Source organism: Hippoglossus hippoglossus, chromosome 1 (genome assembly GCF_009819705.1).
Source record: "Hippoglossus hippoglossus isolate fHipHip1 chromosome 1, fHipHip1.pri, whole genome shotgun sequence".
In the NCBI taxonomy this organism is placed as follows: domain Eukaryota; kingdom Metazoa; phylum Chordata; class Actinopteri; order Pleuronectiformes; family Pleuronectidae; genus Hippoglossus; species Hippoglossus hippoglossus.
In genome coordinates, this window is record NC_047151.1 from 4,292,069 (window position 1) to 4,315,129 (window position 23,061).

General features: G+C 43.9%; 2 protein-coding genes across 2 annotated transcripts; one reads left to right on the forward strand and one right to left on the reverse strand.

Moving 5' to 3' along the window:
- Nucleotides 1-371: 371 nt before the first annotated feature.
- LOC117769629 (E3 ubiquitin/ISG15 ligase TRIM25-like) lies at nucleotides 372-12,928 on the forward strand. The gene is made up of 7 exons (XM_034598694.1): nucleotides 372-1,147; nucleotides 5,083-5,178; nucleotides 6,066-6,299; nucleotides 7,293-7,461; nucleotides 7,921-8,073; nucleotides 9,026-9,136; nucleotides 10,600-12,928. The coding sequence occupies exons 1-7, from the start codon at nucleotides 527-529 to the stop codon at nucleotides 10,647-10,649; spliced, it is 1,434 nt and encodes a 477-aa protein (XP_034454585.1). The 5' UTR covers nucleotides 372-526; the 3' UTR covers nucleotides 10,650-12,928.
- Nucleotides 11,308-22,518, reverse strand: dgke (diacylglycerol kinase, epsilon). Its single transcript, XM_034598566.1, has 11 exons — nucleotides 21,822-22,518; nucleotides 20,638-20,797; nucleotides 20,409-20,528; nucleotides 20,182-20,325; nucleotides 19,405-19,562; nucleotides 18,610-18,658; nucleotides 17,986-18,099; nucleotides 17,782-17,853; nucleotides 17,299-17,426; nucleotides 16,996-17,107; nucleotides 11,308-15,596 (listed from the first exon to the last, which is right to left on the reverse strand). The coding sequence occupies exons 1-11, from the start codon at nucleotides 22,271-22,273 to the stop codon at nucleotides 15,375-15,377; spliced, it is 1,731 nt and encodes a 576-aa protein (XP_034454457.1). The 5' UTR covers nucleotides 22,274-22,518; the 3' UTR covers nucleotides 11,308-15,374.
- Nucleotides 22,519-23,061: the final 543 nt, after the last annotated feature.

A 23,061-nucleotide genomic window follows, 5' to 3' on the forward strand; every position in this document is an offset into this window, starting at 1 on the left:
GCTAGCACTAAAGGTAAGCCAAGTGAAGGTTAGAGGAATAAGTATTTACTTTTTTAAATGATCGTGTCCCGTGCTATGAAAGGGAAAGTATGCCTGGTGTCAATAACAAAGTTGTTCTTTTAAAACTTGGATTACTCATTTGATCGTCTCTGAAGATACAGTATTAATGGACACCTACCTGACTACATATGCTTTCTTTTACAATGCGAAATAGTCATTGGGAATTTTACAGGATGTTAGTTTGAATTCTTGCTGCTCGTCTGTCAGATGTCTAATGCTCTCTGTGATCACGTGACCATTTCTCCATGATGTGGATAGTAAAAGTGTTCCCTACTACCCTATGAAGAACTGGAAGAGAATACAGTAGGAATAATATCATGAGACGTTTACGAGTCGTATGTATCAGTAACTAGAATTACTGCTTTATCTGTGGCCATATAAAAGGGCGTGCTGTTTATCACACACACACACACACACACACTCTTCTAAGTTTCGTTTCTCCCTGCAGCGGCTCTGAGCTCTCGTCATGGCCGCGCTGGAGCAGTGTGACTTGTCTCTCATGAGTCTGGAGGATGAGCTGACCTGCAGCATCTGTCTCAGCCCCTTTGAATGTCCGGTGACCATCCCCTGCGGACACAACTTCTGCCAGGGCTGCCTGCTCACCACCTGGACGGAGCCCTACAGATGTCCCCAGTGTCGGACCCTCTTCCACACCAAACCCGAGCTGAAGAAAAACACGGTCCTCAGCACCGTGGTGGAGACCTTAAACCTGAGGAGGGTCAGGAGCGAGGTGAGCATGTTAGCAGAGGAGGAAGAGACCAAGGAAGAGACCAAGGAAGAGGCCAAGGAAGAGGCTGTCATACGCTGTGACACCTGTATGGAAGCAGAGGCGGCCAACACCTGCCTCACCTGCATGGCCTCTTTCTGCGAGGAGCACCTGCGTCCTCACCGGGAGAACCCGGTGTTCCGTCTCCACCAGCTGATTGAGCCAGTCAGGGACCTGTCGGAGCACTTGTGCCCGGACCACCACAAGCTGATGGATCTCTTCTGCAGCCAGCATGTCCGCCCCATCTGCAGCCTCTGTCTCCAGCAAAACCACAAAGGCTGCCTCTTCACTTCTCATGAGGAGCAGAGGAAGCTCAAAGAGGTCTGTGTTACCTTGTCACTGGGAGTCAGTGGCAGATCTGCACTTTTTCTTAATCAGGGGAATAAAGGGGCCACAATTTAAACATAGGGTCCAATTACACGTCCAACATCGGTGCACAATTCCTGATTCAGTAAGATGCACATTTAAGTCATTCTTTGTTTACTGTTAGCTCTATAGCTTTGAGTGAAGCCACACATCATTGATATATTTTGAAAATTGTTCCTTGTTGGAGCAAATTGTGTTCTTCCAAAGAGGGTTTAAAACAAGACTACTGACCGGACAGGGGCACTTTAGCAACCAGTCAGATTTCAGCTGGGGCCACTGTCCCTGAGTCATTATTAGGGCCAGTAGCTACTTACCTTTGTTTAAAGACTCGAAACTGATGAAAACTTAGTCTGGCTCTGTTCACTCAACAAATAGAGGGTGTAAATGGTTTAGCCTTATAGATGCTGCTGATATGTGGAGTTGAATCAGACTTATGTTGTTCTTTACTTTCTCTTCATTGGTACAGTGAAAAAGCTACATTTTAGAATACAGTGTTGAATTACAATCTCAGTCATTGCCAGATTTGTTTTTACAGGCTAGGTATAAATCAAGTCATTCCGTGGTACAAATATTGTTCTTTTACTTTTGTAAAATCTCTGCATTACACACCACAAAGGTTTAATTTTGAAGTTTATCTTTAACTCATATGTATCAATCGCTATCATATTATTTAACCCTTGTGTTGTCCCTGCTTCCCCCGGCTGTTGGCCCCCTCACATAGCCCACCCCATATTAGGACGCACACGTAGGGCAATAGACAAGTGAGCAGCCCTTGCAGATGTATTTGTTACACCTGCGGCACACGGTGTGAGTTTTACAGTCCTTTTTCCTGGGGCATATCTGACACCTCTTCCTCTTACTCGCCCCGAGCAGGGCTGCTGCTAGGGCTATGGAGGAGGCCGGACACTCGGGTCGAGCGTCGTAGTCAAGAGCTCTCTGTGCGGCGGCGGCGGCGGCTTTTACAGCCTTCACAACCGCGGCGGACGCGTCTGTGCGGGGGATGCGCTCCCTTCGTGCGATGAACGGAGTCACGAGAGCCTTTCCCAGCTGCTCTAGGAACACCCTCCGCTTGTTCCGCTTGCCCGGAATCCAGTCTGGGTTGATCTCTCTCCATATCACAAAGGCGTTGTAGGAAGAGACGTCGAGAATGTTGTGAAAGACGACCAGGGGCCAGCGCGCGGTCATCCTCCTGCAGCTGTACATTCTGATCACCTTGTCTAGGTTGTCCACGCCACCTTTGTTGCGGTTGTAGTCCAGGACGATGACCGGTTTCCCGTCCTCGCGGTCGCTGATGTCGGCCTCAGGGTGCCGTGTGCTCAGGAGCACCACATTCCTGTTTTTCTTTGGGATGTAGGACACCAGAGTGGCGGTGAGCGTGAATGCGAACTTGGATGAGAACACCTCTCTTCCCTTGACCGTGAGCAGCCCGGTCGGGAGCTCGGGCTTGTTCTTCCGAACAGTGCGGACCACGGTGAGCTTCCTCTCCAGGAGCTGCCGCACGAGTTCGTAGGAGGTGAAGTAATTGTCGCACGTGACGTTACGACCATGCAGTCCCTCCCTTACATCGAGCACTACCCGCAACCCCTGGTTCCGTTCTGGGCGTCCGCCGCTCGGCTTTCCGGTGTACACTTGCATCTTCCAAGCGTAGCTTGATTTCGCATCGCAGGCCTGAACGGAACCAGTTGCTCGTCCACGGTCACTTCGGGCCCCGGGTTGTAGAGGTGCGGTAGCCGCGACACCCACGCGTCCCAGACCTCTCGCACGGCCGCCAATTTGTCCGTGGCTCGTCTCGTGCGTCTCGTCTCGCGGTCGTCGAAGCGCAGCAGTCTGGAGTACGTGTGGAAGAGTTTTAGGGGCATCGTGGCACGAAATATCGCCCGGCCGCTCTCGACGTCCCACAGGCTGGCGGCGGCCTCGCCCCGGGACCTGTACACGCCCGCTAAGATCAGCAGCCCTACGTAGGCGCGCAGGTCGGTCTCGTCCATCCCTTTCCATTCATTGCCGTATTTTCGACGACCCTCCCGATTCGTCATCTCCAGGATGATGTTCTCTACCGTCGGCGTGATGAACAGGCGGAACATCGAGGCTAGGTCACCGGTGAGGGACGTCGCGTGGATCGTGGGGCCCCGGGGGACCCCGCTTTGAGCCGCAGCAGAGGAGGAGGAAGAGGAGGAGGAGGAGCAGTGGCCCTCCTCTCGGCCGTACGCCCTCGAGGACCATGTTATTTCCCCGTTTCTTGACGGGAAGGTCTCTCTTTCCACGAGTCCGGTGGTGGTGGTGTCACCATGGTCTTGTCCTCCTTCTTCTTCTTCTTCTTCTTCCAAGGATGAAGAATCTGCAGAAGCATCACCCACTGGGTCGTAGTCTTCGTCACCGTCGTCGTCTTCGTAGTCACCGTCGTCGTCGTCGTCTTCGTCGCCGTCGCCATTGCCGTCGTCTCCGTCTCCATCTCCGTCCTCTCTGTCTTCTTCTCGGTCTGCTTTTCTGTCTGCTTCTCCATCTCCTTGTCCGTCCGCTTCTCGGTCTGGCTCTTTCGCGTCCTCTTCGGGTTCAGAGGATGGTTGCTGGGAGAATAGCTGTTGGAGAACCTGTTCTCTGGTGAAACGCTCCTGACGCGACATCGTGCCATGGTCCGTGAGAGAGTGGCAAACTGAGACTTATATGTGGGTCTAATGTACCCCCCTTGATTTCAATTGGAATCAGGTGTGGGTCTAAATGACCCCACAGAGCACCACAGCGCCCTCTCTGGGCGTCTAAATGACCCCCCCCCCATGACAATCGAGAATGACAATCCATTGGTCTCAATTACCCCAGGAGAATTGGATAATGACAATCCTTGGGTCACCCTAACCCTAACCCTGACCGGCCAGGGCTTGCGTATGATCACACGCACGCACTCACGCACGCACAGACACACACACACACACTCTGGGTCAATCCGACCCAGGAACAACACAAGGGTTAACTTAAAATTCTTTACATTTTAGAAAGTTTCATTCATAAGGGACACAACTAACATGTTTTCTACTTAATGTGATTATAATTAGGAGAATACAGGGCACGCCTAATTTAAATATCTGGTTTGACCACAGAGGTTCAAATACAGATATTCACTGTGTAACCATGAGAGATTTCAGTTTTTTATGTTATTTCCAAATTACAAACTAGTGCATTAAGGTGTCTACCAGCTCAACCTAATCTATATGTTAAGGAAATGAGTAACTAACAACTAGAACATTAAAACATAAACTCATCCCTAAAGGCACTCAGTAGAGGGCATACCTCTGCCAAGGCCCAAGAGTCCTCTTAAATTTAGACAGTACCAAATTTCACACACTCATAGATGTCAGTTCCCTAAATGTGCCTGATGTGTTTCATCAATCATCAAAGTTTTTCCTTACTCTTGTTGAGGGTTAAGGGCAGAGGATGTCACACCATGTTAAAGCCCTATGAGACAAATTGTGATTTGTGAATATGGGCTATACAAATAAAATTTGATCGATTGATTGATTGATCAATCCTAGATCCATGAATTATTCCCTGAGAAAATGGTGAAAATGTTGAAAAATGCCAAACCTCGCAATGTTAAAGAGGGTGAATAGTAAACCCTGGAGTTCTTTCCTGACCCATACCACATCCTTCCACTAAGTTTTGTGATAGTCTCTTCAGTAGTTTTTGTGTAATCTTTCTTCCAACCAAACCAACCAACAAACGGAGTCGGACAGGGGTACATGGAGTCATTCAAGATTTTAATACTAGACAATTATAACTCAGTTCATTTACCATAAATTGTATAATCCACAGTTACCCACACAATCATTAGCATTTCTAATGCGACCCTGAACAGGATCTTTAAATCTCCATCATTGTTTATTTACATATCTTTTCAGTCTGAACTCGAGGGCAAGTTGGGTTTTCTGGACGGGAAGATTAAGACGACTGAGACTGTTTTGTCTCAAATGAACGACAACCACAGCAAGCTGAAGGTAATTTTTACTCACTACTTCACCCAGAGGAAACAAATGAATTATTTGTCCATTTTTACCTTCTTGATACTGATTCCGTTACCTGGACTTTTCGTCAGCTGATTCTAAGTTCTGTTCCAATACTAGTGCATTAAAAAAAATGTGTAACAACTTATATAACATTCTAACAGCTGTATTATATTCACCCTGTATGGCTTGGCTCAGGTTAAACCCCTTGCACAATACAGAGAATGAATGCAATAGAACTTCATTTATATCTAGTTAATTAAAACTGAAAAAGAACACAGATAAATAAAAGAAATCGAGGAATACACATGTCTAGATTAGATACAAAGTCAATGCAAAGATGCGATTAGACATTATTTTTCAAATATCTTTCGTATCGCATCATTTCGTGTCCAACGCTAGAGTTGAAAAGTTTGAATTTTCGTGTCGCGGAGACCTGTGAGCACTGAGTGCCGGACTCGGTCCTGGCACTGACCAAAGTTAGAGGGCGATCAAGCCGGTCACTGGTCAGCCTCAGGTAGCGCTGGAAACAACATTCATTCAAGTGTTGTGTGATTTGCGCGATTAACGCAAATAAACACAAATGATCCCACAGCGTGCAGGGCGTTGCGGAAATTTGTGTCGCATTCGGTGTGATTGCCACATAATCGTGCATATGTTACACACCACTGTAGTGAAAAGAAAATTGTATTAGATTGTATCTAAACTTATACACTGTAAAGACGTGGTATCGGATCAGTACATAGATCTGCGTACACACTGATGTCTGATCTGGCATTTTGGTCTGTATCAGAGGCATTTCAGATGCTGGCATCGGAACGTCTCCAATAATGTCAGTTTGTCTTTCCATCTGTTTACTTGTCCCTGTTTCCTTGTCCAAGAATGCTGCAGCCCAAAAAAAGAAGGCATTGGCGACTGTGTATCAGCAGATGCGGGAAATGTTGGTCCAAGAGGAATGCGAGGCCCAAAATGAGGTGGAGCGCGAGCTGGAGATTGGTCAGACAAAACTTCAGGATTTCATGAAGAAGTTAACTGACAACGCTGCAAAGATGAGAAAAGCCAAAGAAGTTATGAGCTGTCAGCTAGGTCGCTCCCAAACCCTGACCTTTCTGAAGGTAACTAAATCATCGTCACACTGATGAAGTGGTGGGGAGGGAAAATATCATTAAGATGGGATAGACTGTAGAGAAATAAATCATGGTATACACTCTTGGAATATCTTCCTAAAAGGGTCCCTGTTCCAAAAATTGAAGAAGTGGCCTGTAAGTGATCGGTCTGTAGTTTCCTGTTCGACTAGTCGATTGGCTGGTCAGAATGTTGTTGGATCAAATTTGAATTGGGAGGACAACTGCCAGTGTTGCATTCATAAAGAGTAAAGTGCTTCATTAATCGTCTTCCAGGATTAATCCATTATTTTTAGCTGTCAACTTTATGTTCACGATCAAGGCTTGAGTGTGAAAGTATCAGAATTAGCATATTTTAACATGTTTGGTCTAATAACTAGACTAAAATGATTTAATATGCTTGAATGCATAGTTTATCCTTAAGTTTAATTAGGATACCAGGTAGAGTGCTCCCAGTGCACATTTAGATTATCTACAGATAATTCTTTGACTGTTGTTTTTTTCACCCATCTCTTCGCTCTTCCCCATTTTTCTCCACCGTCCCAAACCAGTCAAGCCACATTGAGTCTGGTTCTAGAGGTTTCTTCCTGTTAATGTGGGAGTTAGTGTTTGCACGTTGTGGGAACTGTTGGGTTTCTATATAATTTTAAGGTCTCGACCTTACTATGTGAAGTGCATGAGATAATGCATGTTCTGATTTCCACTATACAAGTACAACTGAATTGGTTGAATTAAAAAAACATTATTATTTTACTTTATAAGCTTGAGCTGTCTCACAGACTGACACAACTATTTTCTGACTTTTTATCAGCATATCAGTAAATTGAGAAAGTTGAAAATAATCTTTCATTGTAGCTATAATTTTAACATTTTTTGAATTTGACCCCCCAGTGGTACCATCAAAAAGTAGAGCAATGCATGTTGTTTCACTATACACCTGCCACAGTCATGTTGTGCACAACTTGTTTCCCTTGCTCCTCTTAGGCTCCATTTAACTTGCCAAAGGCTGTAAAGTTTGAGCCTCAGGTGCTTCGAATCAGCCTGGACTCCAGGAAGGTGACTTTAACTCAGACCTTCGCTGGAGCATTGAAGATGCATCTGACAGAGATCCTCAAACTGCCTGTTGAGGCCAGACTACCAATAATTAAACCAGGTGACTGAAAAGAGAAAAGTTGCACTTTTAGTGAGACATTTTATATTTGGAGGTTCATTGTGAAAGTATAATGAATCGAATTGTGTCCCAGTATTGCTGCATGTGGGTGAGTTTGTGCCATGTGTTCAATTGAAATCAATTTAAATGTTCACCGTCCATTCACCATTGGCAGGTGAAAAAGCAGCAACTGTCTCAAGAACTGGATCCCCGCCAGAATCTGATATCTTCATCTCTGAACTGTAGCAAGAAATCTAACTTCAAATTGGTTTTGAAATCAGAGAAAAAATAGACCTCGTCATGTACAGCACTTAAACCTTAAAGATAATGTGTTTGCTATTTAAAAAGCAGCTACGCAGCATAATTGTGACCGCTGAAGCTCAGGGGCTCTATGTCCTCTGTAAATAAAGTGATTTCATGTCATCATGTCCTCTAGTGTTAATAATGACTCTTGTGTTTCAGTTCCACCAGAGCCTCCCAGGCCCTTCTATCGACCTCCTGTACCTGGCTTTAACTATATGGGCCCCCACACAGGCTGGAGGGCCCCCCAGTATCCATATAATATGTCACCAGGCTTTAACTGGGCTCCGCCAATCAATCAAACACAAAAGACAAGTAAGTCAGATACAAATCTGAAACTATACACTCAATACCAAACTGTTGTATTTATCATGACAGTATGATGAAGAAATTCATAAAGCAGCAGACAGCAATGAGACCCAATGATTTGACCCTGACAGCAGCACATTGACAACATTGAGGCATTCATTACATTACCTCTGCCAAAGAGGTTGTGTTTTCTGTTTGTCTGTTAGTTAGCAGCATTACACAAAAACTACTGGGCGGATTATCACAAAACCTGGTGGAAGGATGTGATGTGGGTCGGGAAGAACCCATTCAATTCAACATTTTCCTCAATAAGGATTCATGGCTCTTGATGGAAAAAATCAGACATGTTTAGGGGACTGATCTATCTCTCACCAATTCGGTGCAGATCCACATCAAAATCCAGATCTAGTGAATTTAAAAGTGGTTTCATAAGGGGACTGTTGGGCCTTGGCCGAGGTATGCACTCAACTTATAATACACATCTCTTCATTTATGTCACAACATCTTATATGGAATCAATCAGCTTGTGGGGCTAAATTGGAAGAAAATGTGACACTCTTCCCGTGCACTGATCATTTTAGTAACATCTGAATTAAGGTGTGTTGACAGGTGACATATCTGATGAAGCCACGCCCACACCGTCTTTGTGACTGTTTTTCAAAACTTTAAAGGAGCAGTAGGGAACTTGGCAGTACATGAGGCAGATCATATTAGAAAAGATCTTGCTCCACCTACAGCTTGTAATGCAATTTTGAAGAATCCAATGCTCCCCTGTCTAAACCACTCTGATTGGTGGTTTAGACAGGGGATGATGAGTGTGTGAGGAGTGTCAATCACTGCTCGGGCACAAATTCTCATGTTCTCTTACTCTCGCCTCTCTATTTTCAAATACCTGCCAACTGCTGCCTTATCATTAATTGTTGCTATAAGACAAACTTAGTTTTTTTTTCTCCTTCAGAACAACCCAGAAAATCCAGAAGCAGGATGGGAAAAGGGATTCAAGCTCGATCGATGGAAAACCTGTTGGATTTGGAATTTTCGGCTGCACCTCAACTGAGTTCGAACCCAGGTAGATACCATCTACTGTGAAAAAATAACAGGAGGGTACACATCAATATAAGCATCTGGAGATGGAGATTCTTCCTGATCGATTCTTCAGGCCTGTACCGCAGCCATCTTTTCTTTTTGCTCGTTATCCTGATACTTTCAACTAGTTTCAGTTTGCCTTATTAACTCACAAAGTTTAAGTCTTGTCTGAATACATTAAAGCAAACAATACATTTATTGAAACAGTTTGCACCGTCCATTGGCCGAGGGTTAAAGTTACTATACGTGCCTTTAGATTTCAGTTTACAAAACCTTTTTTGCCTCGTTGAGTCCAGATGCTGCTGTCGTCTGTGCCAAGGGCCTGGATCTGCACAGTCTGCATTTATAGTGTTTACATTACGACTTATAGATGAGATGCAGCGTTCCTTTGCCAAGATTTGAGAACACAACCAACATAACCTTTGTCACTCTCAGTATGTGCATATCCGCGTGTGTATGTGAGAGAGTGTGTATGAGAGACCAGTACACATGCGATCTCAAGCGGACTGCTCTAAGTAAAGGTGTGAACGCACTCAGATTGGATATAGTTCTCGGAATGTGGTCTGGCGTAATCGGATCCACATTCAGAGGTGGTCTGGGCCACGTGTCCACATTCTTTTAGCAGTGAATAAAGTGAATAAATCTAATGTATTTTTCTCTTCTCCTTGATTTGTTTGTTACCACCACAATATCAACACTGTTCACCACATAATGATCAGTACTTTCCTTATACTGGTAAAATCTTTCTTATGCACCACGCATGCACGCACGCACGCACGCACACACATACTGTATGTCCAGTGACAATGTATTAATCAACACCACCACAGACCTGTGTTGTCTGACATTGTTACCTCACTGTTGGCCAGGAGGAACTTTGTCTCTTTCCATCCTATCAGCTGTCACTCTAGTTGAAATGTAGCCCAGTGTCTCGTTCTCCATTTACAAAGCAATCCTATTTTATGAAGTAGAACCCGTGTCCAACATGTACATGTGCATGATCCATACACACAATAAGACAGTCTGCTCATAAAGATCATAAACAGCATCTGCACCAGCCCCCACTTTGGACAAAGGTGTGATGGCACATCAACGCTGCTAGCAGCTTAAATGTGCTTTTATATTCTTTAGCAAACTTTCTTTTGAGAATTGATTTCATAATGTTATCTTTTTGTCATGCACATTTATCACCTGTACTACACATTTCTAAGACTTATAATGCTGACATACTAAAATCTTTGAGTGTTCTTCAGAGTCAGAATCAAAGCTTTAAATTTTATGTTGTTTCTTTCAATTTTTGTTTTGGTGCTAGAATTAAACTTGACAGAATTAAATTAAATTTTAATGAATACAAATTTTGAAAATTCTAATCTGGTTGGCAGATGGCAAAGCATTCATTTTATCTGCAAACTACAAAAGTATTTGTATATTTTTCTTCAGATCAAGACAAAGACCAACCCAGAGCTGCAGGTGGAAACAAGCCAGACGTGATCTGATATTCCCCAAGAAAGATGATCCCAACAGCAATCCTCCTTCTGAGAAATCAACTAGACACCATGGCCGGTCTGAAAACAATAACTACATGCAGCAGCAGATGTATTTGCTTCTGCAGTCGTAGTACTCACATCTCACTACGAACCCTCTCTGTAGCATAGAAATGTGGAGATTCTCACTGATTCAGACAACAGGGAATGATACTGATGTGTTGCTTAAACAAAGTGTACTATTAGCTTTACTTAAAATAATGGATATAAATGATTGTTGTGCGAGAAGATGATGGCGTATTTAATTAATGAATGATTGATATAGTGTGGTTGTTGTTGGCAGTTGAACTCAACGTCCAATATTCAAAGTGTTTCTTATATTGGCAAACTAGAATGGCACACAGTAATGCATACCTGGACCAAGGCCCAACATTTCCCAAGCTGCACCAAATTTCACACACTCACACTACAAATCAGCTTCCTAAATATATAAAATATTTTCCCTTCAAGATGCATGAATCATTTCCTGGAAATGCATCTAGTAGTTATTGCATTATCCTGCTATCTAACAGAGTGAAAACATAACGTCCTTGTCAGAGGTTGATTAACATATTCTAATACAATGTCATGGTTTTGAATCTGATTTAATGAAAACACAGACACACATGGCTTATATATGAAAATATTTAAGAGAATGTCTTAAAACTCAAAAGACTGCTTCATTACATTCAGTTCAAAATCTGTGATTTAGCAAATTCAGTAAACCCTCTTATACCATCTTTGTAAACAGCTGGATTGACACGATTGTTACCAATAAAAGCTTCTCATTTCCCAGACAGTGTCTCTGGATTTTCATCTGTGTTTAGTAGAGGCCACATCACGCTTCTTAAGACCATGTCATAGAACATATGAAATCATGAAATGTTTTCTACACATTCTCATCAGACTGTAGATTCTCTTATTTTAGATATTTTGACAGTAACAAAGTAAACATTCAAATATTTAAAGGTTCATAGAGCAGGATTTAGTGGCATCTATTGGTGAGGGCATAGGCAACAATTTCTTTCAGGGGATTTTTACACTACAGAAAACATAGTTGTGAATGTTATATTTCATTTCAGCCAATAGATCCCCCTAAATCATGCACAAAGCTTTTAACAATAATGAACACATTTTGCTATGCACAACAAAGCAAAATATGAGTAACAACTGACTTTTGAATGCAGAAGCCCAACTGTATATGACACAGTTTTACTGAGTTTTAACAAATAATATTAAACAGACAGTTATTAGCCACACTAGCAACCCTTGGTGTCATCATTATGGATCAGAAAACACATGTGTTGGATGGTGCTGTTGATGTTGCTGCTAATAAATTCTGCCAGTGCCAGAGAGAAGGCCATGTTATTACTTAAATCCAAAGGGTCATCATTCATCAGCTTAAAGCTGTGTTGTTCAGTTGTTCTATTGGCTTCCTACTCCACACACATTAAAGGTGATATGAAAATATGTTAGCAAACAAAGAGCATGTGCACTATCAGTGGTATTGGCAATGATTTGAAGTCCCGTTTCTGGATATCTAACAAATATCCACCACACTTTAACTATGTTTTGGTCTCCACCACCTCCTTGCTCTTTAGCTACTGAGCTCGCACAAAGCCAGGCGCTGACCAGCTACTCTGTGTTTGAGGCATGGGTGTACAGCGGGTGTATCAGAGCTTTTTTACGTACAACAGCGTCTGCTGCTGCTGGAAACAAAAGATTATTGAGAGTGGTGAGATTTAACCAAAACAGCTAAATTGTGGGAAGGATAATAAAGCTCTCTATAAATCTGAGGGGAACTTTAAAGTTAGCGATAATTCTATTCAGGTTAATAACCATTACAACCCATTTCACATTACACAAAAATCATAAATTATACCCGCAATTTTAAGCTGTACTTTATGAACCACAGTATTTAGGCCCAACTCTGATTTGAGCTGAAAGCTGGACGATTAGCATGTCGCTGTCACGTGTGTCATGTGACATGTGCAAAGTATGGATGTACTATGCTAATATTTAGCATTGTTAGTATGCTATCTAGCATCAGTGTCACACTACAGCTGAGACTGAGAAATGTGGATAGTAGTTCTGAAGTATCGTGAACCGTGTTTGAAAAGTGTTTGAAAAGAAAAATCAAACAACATCATAAGGATTCGATTTCCAAGGACCACCAATATCTATACTTACATCCAGATTGTTTGAATTTAAGTATAGATATTAGTGCTCACTCGTGGTCCTGCAGTTATTGCGATATTTCACTCTAAAACCGTGTTTCCAGCTAGAGCCATGCTGCTGGTGTGGCTAAAAACCTGCCAATAAACCCCAGTTACATTTGAGCAACATAACACATCACAAGCATGTCTGGTAAACATGGATGATCAGGTAAGAGGTCCAACTGGTGTCTGTGAGCGAGAAGACATTCACCAAACAAACTGAGGGGGATGACACCAGGACTTGGTTACCTGCTAAAGAGGTGCATATTCCAAAAGCATAGGCATCACGCGGCTAATAACTGATCCCTGTTCAGCCCAATGAGCAGCAGGTTGGCTCCAGGTTCTTGAGAAACACAAACAAAAATTATACTGAAACATTTCTCATATGGCTGTGAGCAACAGGCATTCTGCAAAAAACAGGATCACCTTGAATGGCAAAATTATTTTCCTTACAGGACGGCTGTTTTACAAACTGAACCACACATTATGTGGAATACAGGACAGATGCAACAATAAAACTTAACAAGAAGAGCTATGTCATGTGAACAACCCAGAAAAGTACAAACAAGTAGGGCTGCACGATATTAGGAAAACATGACTTGCAATAAAAAGTCTTTCTGCTTTGGGTTCGCTGCTAACATAGACCCCATACAGTGAATAGCCTATGCAGACACTGAAAAAAATGAAAAGCATTATTTCCATTCCACCTGGCTACGGCTCCACAGCCCGAGGGAGAGGGTGCACAGGCTGGCCACAGCCATGCACAGCTCCACTAAGTCCTTACAGGGATCATTTGGGGTCTTTTCATACATGTTTGGAACGTTAAAAAAATTATTTAGAGTTGTTAACGGCTCAGTCAGTAATTTACTGCTCCTCTCTGTGTCTCTATCATCCGCTGTGCGCACAGCCAACCGAATTGAAGAAAAGTATTGATCTGTATGTGGTGATCAGTGTTGATATTGTGGGTCATTTCAAACCTATCAACGATGAAACTGTAGCGAGTCATAGACGTCAGCTGAGTCTGAGAGCGAGCATGAACGCATGAACACATGGAACACCATTTATCGCAGTTCAAGTCTTTTGCAATACGTATATCGTGCATGTTGATATTGCGAATTTTAGATATATTGTGCAGCCCTACAAACAGTGTAATAATAGTGAAGCGTAAAGGTTTGATTCTAAAACTCAACTCTAATCTCTATATATTTTTTTTTAATAACCCACCACCTTGTGGTGACTACTTGGTAAAACACAAATAATGAAATACAAGAGTGTGACTTGAATAATGTAAAACAACATGACACAGCATAATCTCATCAGCAGTTATCACTATCGGCAGAAACATAAGGTCAGCAGTATGGTTTCATGTATGTGCCTACGTTCTAAGCAGTGTAAGATATTTATCAGTGTCAGATATAAAAACATAATACAGTATGTCAACAGGCGGAGAAGCTTTTACATGGAGGCAAAGAGGATCCTCTGAACAGTAGTTACTTGGCAGTACTTTCAAAATAAACCCCAACAAGTCGGCCTGTTTGCTGTGGCTCTTACAGGTAAGCGAGATATAGTTTGAAGACTGAAGTGTAATCCAGCAGTTTGGTGAGAGCTTCTTGAGACAGTGCATCATGAAGTAAACAAACCAAGATGGATGTCCAGTGATTGACACATTACAGGTGGAACAGAGCCATTGTTCCGGATTTAAAAACTTATCCTGCAGACACATTTCAAAGCCTTACCCAGGGTGACAAATGCAGGACACACTAAAAAACATTGACTGTCAGTCAAATTTAACAGATGTTTTACTCATCACCCACTAGAACACTGTGTTGTTTGTGCTTTTTTTGTGTAACAAAATATGATTAATGTACAATAACTTGCATGTAGGCTACTTCCAGCAAATCCTCCACATAACAGTACTGCTGTCTCCTATATGACCACCAGCTGCTGATGAATTAGACATGGCTTTGAGGGGGATTTGTCAATTCAACCTGGATAAGTTGTTAAAAATGGCTTACTGATACCTGCAGTACTGCACTGGGCATTCAATGGTAAATACAGTATAATAAATAGAGTATAGCTGACTATACATATCTATGGCACAAGGGATCAGTGCAAATAAATGGCAATCTTTCTCCGTAACATTCACCTCCTACTGACTGCCCCTGTGGAGAGGAACTGCCTGAGCTCTGGGTTACAGGATAAATGGAGTGTGGATGGAACTGAAAAATAACTCGCACCAGCCCACTTACAAAGAAATCTTTCTAAAACCTGCAATCTCTCTGAAAAGATCGGAAATGACGACACAGGAAACTTACAACATCTATTCTCATCGACATGATTCGAGGATAAAGCTTTTTCAAAGATCTTAGAGGGGGTCAATCAAGTGCCCTTGCAGAAGAGGGATTAATACAAACTGGGCTGAAGACAGAAGACAAAAACTTAAGATAAGAAGAGCTTCAGATCACGTGAGGTTCGGTGTGGGTCATGCACGAGCGGAGGCTGGCCCTGTAGGCCGGGGCGAGTCGTGAGGGGTGGGGCTCTCTGCCTCGGAGGTGCTGGATTCGTCGTCGTCATCGTCCGTCTGCTCGCTGCTGTGATACAGCATGAGGGCCTGGGTCTTATGGGTGATGGTGATGGTGCAGGGGCCCTGGGCCCAAGGCTCTCCATCCACCTGCATGGGCATCTTGGAGCTCTTGAGAACCAGCTACAGAGGTACGACACACAGATTGCCACATCATTACTTGGTTGACCAGTGAACTTGAGTGTTAACATTGTGTCAATAAAACCGGCATCTGAAATAGCCAACGTGTAAAGTATGAAAAAATAACAGCAGTTCAATAAATCACTCAAACTACATACAAACCATACACATGAACAGCTGTTAAATATTTTTCTTCTACTGTAACAAGTGAATTTTCCCGCCATGGGATCAATTAAGTTTTATCTTAACGGTAATAAAGTAAACTCAATTTCATTTTAGGAAAAACCATGACTTTAAAATCTTGAACACTATGAACACAAAGTTTTCCACATTCACTCTGCACCATAGACTGTTTATTAAAAGCTCTGCACACAACGTCCAGCACACAAACAGTAAAAAGTCACAGTTTATTGTAGAACTGTTTGAGGAGGAACCACTAATGACGAGGAATAATTCTGAAGTCCAGAGCATTAACACAGGACTGATAAAAAGCTTTGTTGGATAAAATAGAACAAATGGTTCACAAGGGTTTCATTTCACAAACTGCTGCCCTGGATTTTGCCTCTGAGCACTGTGCTAAAATTAAACACAAAATACTCCCCTCTAATTATGTTTGTGACACGTGTAATGATAATGACTCCTGAAACTGACCTTCAGTCAGGCAGTATGCTGTTGTTTGATGTCTATCAATGAATCTAATCGAGACAGAATTTCCAGGTCATTTAGGTCCTTAATAATAGAGTAATTTACGTCTAATTATTTTAAATAACATTATTATTAAGGGCTTGAAGAGCATTTTTGCTAATCTGATATAAATATCAACATGAAATAGTTCTCTTATGCAACACTTTATGTTCTTTCCCTGTGTAAAGTATTGAAATACTAGTAAACTTCCTCCATCCTCTCCTTGTTGTACTCGCTGTGGGTGTTACAATCACACTCATGTGGCAGTGGCAACCCTCTCCTTAAACACGGCCATCATATCAACAGTGGTGATAATAGATGGCAGAGATGGCAGCAGAAACCTCTCACTTATAATTGCTTTAACTGCACTTTTTAGTGTGCGAGGATGGACTCTTTCCTAAAGAGCTTAAGATTATGACATGAAGAGCTTAGATTGGTGTCAAAACCAGCAAAGAATATGAGCCCCTGCAGGAGCTCAGTGGTATACACTTAATCAGATAATCAGATTAGTTCAAATTAGATTCCCAAGTGCTGTGAGGAAGCAGATGGCAGTGAAAACTAATTTGCCGCCATCATTGTCTTTCTCCATACCCACTAAACAGAAAACAGTGCAGCACAGCGGTGTGTGTGTGTGTGTGTGTGTGTGTGTGTGTGTGTGTGTGTGTGTGTGTGTGTGTGTGTGTGTGTGTGTGTGTGTGTGTTTGTATTGTTGCCTCACCCTGACAGTGTGGGCTTGTCCCAGCCGCACAGGGTTGGCCAGCTTGACCTGGATCTGAGCACAATGGAAGGAGCCAAAGACACCCACCACCTCCAGCAGGCCATCATCCAATCTGCAGGAAGAGACAGGAAACAACCGTGCTGCTCACTCTTGGTTGCCATGGTAACCTGGTGCACTTGATGCAGCTCCTCCAGTAAGAATAGAAGCGTCTTGGCAATAACTGGAGGTTAATTCTTGTCTCTGAGGGTCACTTGTAATGTGACTAAAAACTGTAAAGACTCTCACACTATACAGTCATCTCACCTTGTGGGTGGGCAGGGTTCATCCCCCATACCCTCCCAGAGTCTGCAGCCTCCACCCCAGTAGCCAATGTTACAGACTATGATGCCCTCCAGACTGGGCAGCGCCACCCTCTCCCCATCCAGCTCCAACTACAACAAGAACACACACACAAACGTTTGCTTTGTTTTACTATAGGCTGATGAATGGGGGTGGATTTATGAGGCCAATACTGTCACAAATCCACGCACGCGCACACACACACACACACACACACACAGTTTAAGAGCTAGATGTGTGTTAGCTAGGTTTAGTTTGGCATCAAGACACTGTCTCTGATTGTCAGTGAATACCACTTTGAGACATAACATATAGAAAATATGAATACAGTGTTGTAAGAGATTCTCAGCCAAGAGTGAAAACATTGGCTGATTGCTTTTGAATCTCTTGCAAAAGTAAAAAACTGAATTAGAATGAAGCTTCAGCACATGAACAAGGCTACTGTACCTCAATCCTCTTATCCAGATCCTTACATTCCTGCACTAAACAATCTTTGGTGCCGTACAGGAAATATACGGCCTGAGGAAAGAAAAGCGCAGACATTAATACAGACAGGTGACATATTCTGAGTCCATGCCTTGTGTTCATATTCAAATTCAGGAGAAAAAGAATTTGCACATGATATACATGTTCCAATGAAGTGGTTCAGACCTTGTTGATGATGCGGCTGGAGAAGAAGGAAGGTGTTTTCTCCCGGTGTGTGTGAAAGTTTAGAGCCATCAGAGCGTCGGGCCCCACAGAGAAGTAGTTGTTCATGGACAGAACCTGAAGGGAGGCATGGAGGACATGTTTTACTGCATGTAATATTAAGTGTGTCAGTGGATCATCTGTCATCTATTGCACCGCAAACCCAACTCACAGAGCTTCAGTGACATTAGAATTAGAGCCTGACCAGTTTATCAGTTGTCTGATAAAGACCAACCAATGTGAGTCTTTAATAGACATAGCAATATCAATGTTTATGTTTTACTGATAAACATCAACATGAAAACTTTAATTTTATAGAATAAACAATGTAGAAAAGATGTGCATTTATGTTTCAATTTTATGTATTTGGTTGTATTTGTGTTTCCTTTTAATTTATAGTTATTTATAATAAAGTTTCTGGTTTAACTGTAAAATATCAAGCTAAAATTGTATTTCTTTCTCATAAGGGTTTAATAAAAGCATATTAGGCATCATTGCTGATTATCAGGATTGGACATTTCGACCCCCAAAAAATCGACATCAGTCTGCCTCTAAGTTTAATAAAATATTGGCAGAGATCAGACTCACCTTTGGTTTACGAAAATAGAGGACTTTTGAAGCCACCTGCACTTTCCATCTGAAAACCATAATGTAGGTAATTAGAACAAGAGAAAAACGATACACAATATAAAAACACATAGTCCCTGCCAGTAACTGTATTAAATACATATGTAATTTTATAAATTAATTATGTCTAAATGCTGATTAAAAGCCTTGTCCATCTAACTTGAATACAATTCTGGTTGGGGAAGGAAGATAAATTATAATATATTGATTCAAAGAAAAAGTATAAATTACCACAAAATTGTTGAACATCCCACTGGACCCAATAATATTAATTCCAGGACAAAAGTGAAGAATATGTATCTGAAATATTAGCTGCTACCCCTGAGCACAAATGACATGAACGTACACAAACTAAGCGTACAGTCACACAGAATGTATCAGTGGCAAACCTTCACCTCCCGTTCCCTTCCTATCTGTGAAAGCGAAGAGGCGAACAAAACATTCGCTTCCTTTGCTGAAACAAGTTCTCAGCGTGGCTTCAACTCTGGTGAACTCTGACCCACGTCTGCCTGTGTCCGTGTCTGTGTGACAGTGCCTGAATACTGGGCGCACACAAGCTCCTTCAAATTCAACTGGACTTTATGAGAGATTTTAACACTAGAAATGTAATCACAAAAAAACACTCTAAAGCAGTTGACGTAACATAAGGTCCTCCACGGCTTCTTCACTGAAAAACACTGCATTCTAAAAACACAGAGACAGATGAAATAGAATGGAACACCTGTCCCGACAGCAAAGCACAAGCACAGCCCCCACCTGTCCATTTTGACCACCTCCGCATCAAGGATGTTACGGAGAACCTGTTCCACCGGAATCTCTCCAGCATACCCAGCGCCCCAGCCCAGAGTGTTGGAAAGGTCATTTCCTGTCCCCAGGGGCAGGATGGTCACCCTTGGGACAAACTGGTCTTGGCCCTGACACATGAGAACAAAAGGAGCAGCAGGTTTATTATTCACTTTGCAGAGAAGTGGTGATAAATACTGCAGGTGGAGACACTGAAGCTGTTTTCAGACATGAACTGAACTCGGACATTCTCCAGAGGGGCTGCATGTGTGAACACTAATGGTCAGGTCGGAGGCTCTTGACTTTCCCTGGACAATGTCTGAATGAGCCCATGTCTGGAGGACTCCCAGCGAGCGAGTGGGCGTGTTGATGACGTTTCTAACACGTGACAGACGCATTACCGAAAATAAATAAAGAATACAAATATCTCAGGATGAAAGAGGAGCCATACATTTAGAAGATGCCGGCAAAGAGAAACTTGGTAAGATAACAAGGTTCGAGAGCTTTAGGTGATAAGGGCTGACTGGAGAATCTCCTGCTGCATTGTTAATATGTGAAAGGGAAACCCCAGATAATGTCCAGACCCTTTTGTGTAGACATTCTCCAGAGTTCATGTCTGAAAACAGCTAGAGTCTGTTTGCCCACCACCAGGTAGCGGGCTCTGATAAACATCCACATGCCTGAACACTGGCACTTGAACCTTGTGGTGATTACGAGAAGCCACTTGAATACTTGTTAGCCCCGTCTCACCTTTAGTTTCATGGTATCGATGGCATCCAGCACCCAGCCCACCGTGCCATCACCTCCAGCCACCAGCACCCGGACGCTGCCGGGGGGCAGCAGGGTGCACAACTGGAGGGCTTTAGAAGGACTCAGCTCAGAAAGGTCAAACACCTGGAGAGATGATGAGAGGAAATACAGGTTTCACTCATGTTTAGTGCAGACAAATGAAAAAGCTGCACACGCTGCAGACTGACCTGCACTGGGTTAAGGATGGAGCGAAATTCTCCCAGCAGAGCTTCCCCCATGTTGTTACCGCTACGTGTGTTAGCCAAGACCAACACTGGAGTCCAGCCACTGCCGCAGGAAGACGCCAGCTACGGACACACAAGCACACAACACCCACGTTGCTTATAACAGCTCTGGTGACATCGCACAACACTCACAGCACGGGCACGCTGAGGCTCCCCGTCACTTTTGCAGCACCTTGCTGTACTCCTCGGGCTGCCTGCGGCGGAGTTTGTTGACACAGAGGAGGTAGTGAGGAGGGATGATCAGGCTGTGAAACTCGCCCAGGTCACACAGGTCTGTCTCCGCCAGGCTGTCCATGCAGTCGTCGTGCACCGTGGTCTGACACCACACACACCTGAAGGAGGGACAGAGCGACAATCTGTCAGAGAAGAAAGAAAATACACAGAAGCACTTCCTGCTAAAAAAGGAGCAAGTCCCTGAGTCTTCACTAGCTGCAGGGGTGCTGGTCTGACCTCTGACCTCTAGAGGTGGGCGGTGGGAGAGGGTCACTGTTAGGATTAGCAGAGGGATTTATCTGACAGATTATACCATCTTGTGCCTGCCATCACAGAGAGCAGCGGTCCATTAGAGCAGATTAAAGACAGAATCACGTGAAAGGTGGTTGTGCAGCATTATAAACAACAGAAGCCTTTCACTCAGGGAACTTCATTATTTCTCTGACGTATTCTACAGACGTGTTCACAACAGCATCAAATCCTCTGCATTATTCAGGCGAGAGGTGGAGCAGCACGGTGCAGCAGACAGAGGCAGGGAGTGATGTACAGTATTAACTCCGCCGCAGAGATCACGTGATCATGTTAACAGCACCCTGACATCTTTTTTTGTATCTTGTACATGTGTGTCACCGCTTGTTCCCCGGGAGATATATTTTTTGTGTGTGTCGCGTGTTAGAAGCGTCATCAACGCTCTCGGTAAATCCAGTGGGGGATCCCCTGCTGTGTTCACACATCGACTTCTTCTGGATTTTTACAGATTTTATACTAGGAGGTCAGGCGGAGAAAATACAGAGGAGCTGCGGAGTCCAGTGCATGTCTGAAAGCAGCCTGACATACCTGAGAGGCAACCTCCAGAGAAAGTCTGGACCCAATACTGGGGACATCCTCCAGAGTTCATGTGTGAAAGCGGCTTCAGAAAGGCAGGGGGGAGGGGAGGGCGTATTCAGCTGGTTTCCATCTGCTACCTCACCACTAGATGTCACTGAATCCTACACACTGCTACTTTAAATGTGCACCTTACTGAATCTGGAACTGTGATGGATGTTGGACATTTAATTGCCCCCTCTGAGTAAGTTGTGGCCCCTTTAAATCCACACGCTCTCCCCACACATGAGACCACAGCTGCAGCGCCAACATCTGTACCTGAAGTCGCAGAGCTTCGGCTGGGTTCCACACTGCTGTTTGCACGCAGCACAGTAACTGGCGAGGGGCACATTTCCGCGGACCCAGCGGTGCTCCATGGCTCCGTCGGGGCTGCAGGGGCCCATGATCTCCTTGCAGGGCAGGCTCCGGTCGGCCCGGCGCAGGCACTGGTCGTCGGCGCACACGCCGCAGCAGTCGCAGAAAGCCCCGTGCAGGATGTGCTGGGAGCAGACGCAGCAGTAGGTGGGCTTGGTGAACAGGTCGGTGTAGTGCCAGCCGTGCTTGCTCTTGCGGAAGAAATCCTTCATGTGCGTCCTCCGCTTGGAGCGCTGGGTGCTGCACCACAGCGTGATGACGACCGGGACGATGACGGCCAGAGAGGTCCAGAAGAGCAGGGTCCACTCCTCCCGGGAGCCGCAGTCGTCCTGCGCCTCGTCCCCCTCCCTGTGCATCACTGCTGCTGAACGGTGAGGATGCTAACGAGAGGAGACCTGTGGGGGGGAGGAGGTGGAGGAGGAGAGCTCTGTAGACACCAGCGGCCGCACACAGGACGCACAGCACGACTCCTCCATGTTCACACACACCGACAGGACACAAATGGTTGAGGCTCGGTGAGCAGAGAGGAAAGCAGAGAGGTGGAGCTGAACACGGGAGCTACTCGCTAACTTAGCTTCATCAGAGAGTGTTTACACGTCAAGATGAGTCGCCACAGGACACGGACATGCGCACAGCGGTGAACCCACGTGACTACAGCCCCTGCTCTGATCCCTGTACTTCACTGAGGTCAATCTGAGGGGCCGGAATGATTCATGGGAACTAAAACAGTTCTGACACTATTTCATTATTTACAGATTCAAACACCCGAGGGACGACAGGGACACACCGTTTGTTTACCAGTGTAACCCTCTTCTCTTGGTTGATAGCTTCCTCCAGTTTTCTGGAATGTGAATAACAAGGTTGCTACAGCTCCTTAAAACATGTAGTTATATTCTTCTCCTGTCTTCATTTAATAAACACCAACAAAGCAAAACAGTGCATTTCTCACGAGGTTCACACGGGCCTCTCACGCTACTCTAGAATGAGGCTGCTCCATGTTCCACTCATACTTGTCCCGATGAAACAATGGCTGGCTAGATCAACTCCTTGACAAGTGGATGTGCAGCACCAAATGATATGTTACACATGAAAATATACAAACGAAATACTCATTAAAGTATTTTAAATGATAATGAAACGAGTA

What these genes read in the sequence shown, in the direction of transcription:
- dgke (XM_034598566.1), bottom strand. Translation starts at nt 22,273, where the DNA reads ATGCACAGGGAGGGGGACGAGGCGCAGGACGACTGCGGCTCCCGGGAG. An exon ending in CCATCCTTAACCCAGTGCAG is followed by an intron (nt 20,326 to 20,408) that starts GTCAGTCTGCAG and finishes TCATCTCTCCAG; the next exon opens with GTGTTTGACCTTTCTGAGCT. An exon ending in ATCTGGATAAGAGGATTGAG is followed by an intron (nt 17,427 to 17,781) that starts GTACAGTAGCCT and finishes TTCTTGTTGTAG; the next exon opens with TTGGAGCTGGATGGGGAGAG.
- LOC117769629 (XM_034598694.1), top strand. Translation starts at nt 527, where the DNA reads ATGGCCGCGCTGGAGCAGTGTGACTTGTCTCTCATGAGTCTGGAGGAT. An exon ending in ACAACCACAGCAAGCTGAAG is followed by an intron (nt 5,179 to 6,065) that starts GTAATTTTTACT and finishes TCCTTGTCCAAG; the next exon opens with AATGCTGCAGCCCAAAAAAA. An exon ending in CAATCAAACACAAAAGACAA is followed by an intron (nt 8,074 to 9,025) that starts GTAAGTCAGATA and finishes TTTCTCCTTCAG; the next exon opens with AACAACCCAGAAAATCCAGA.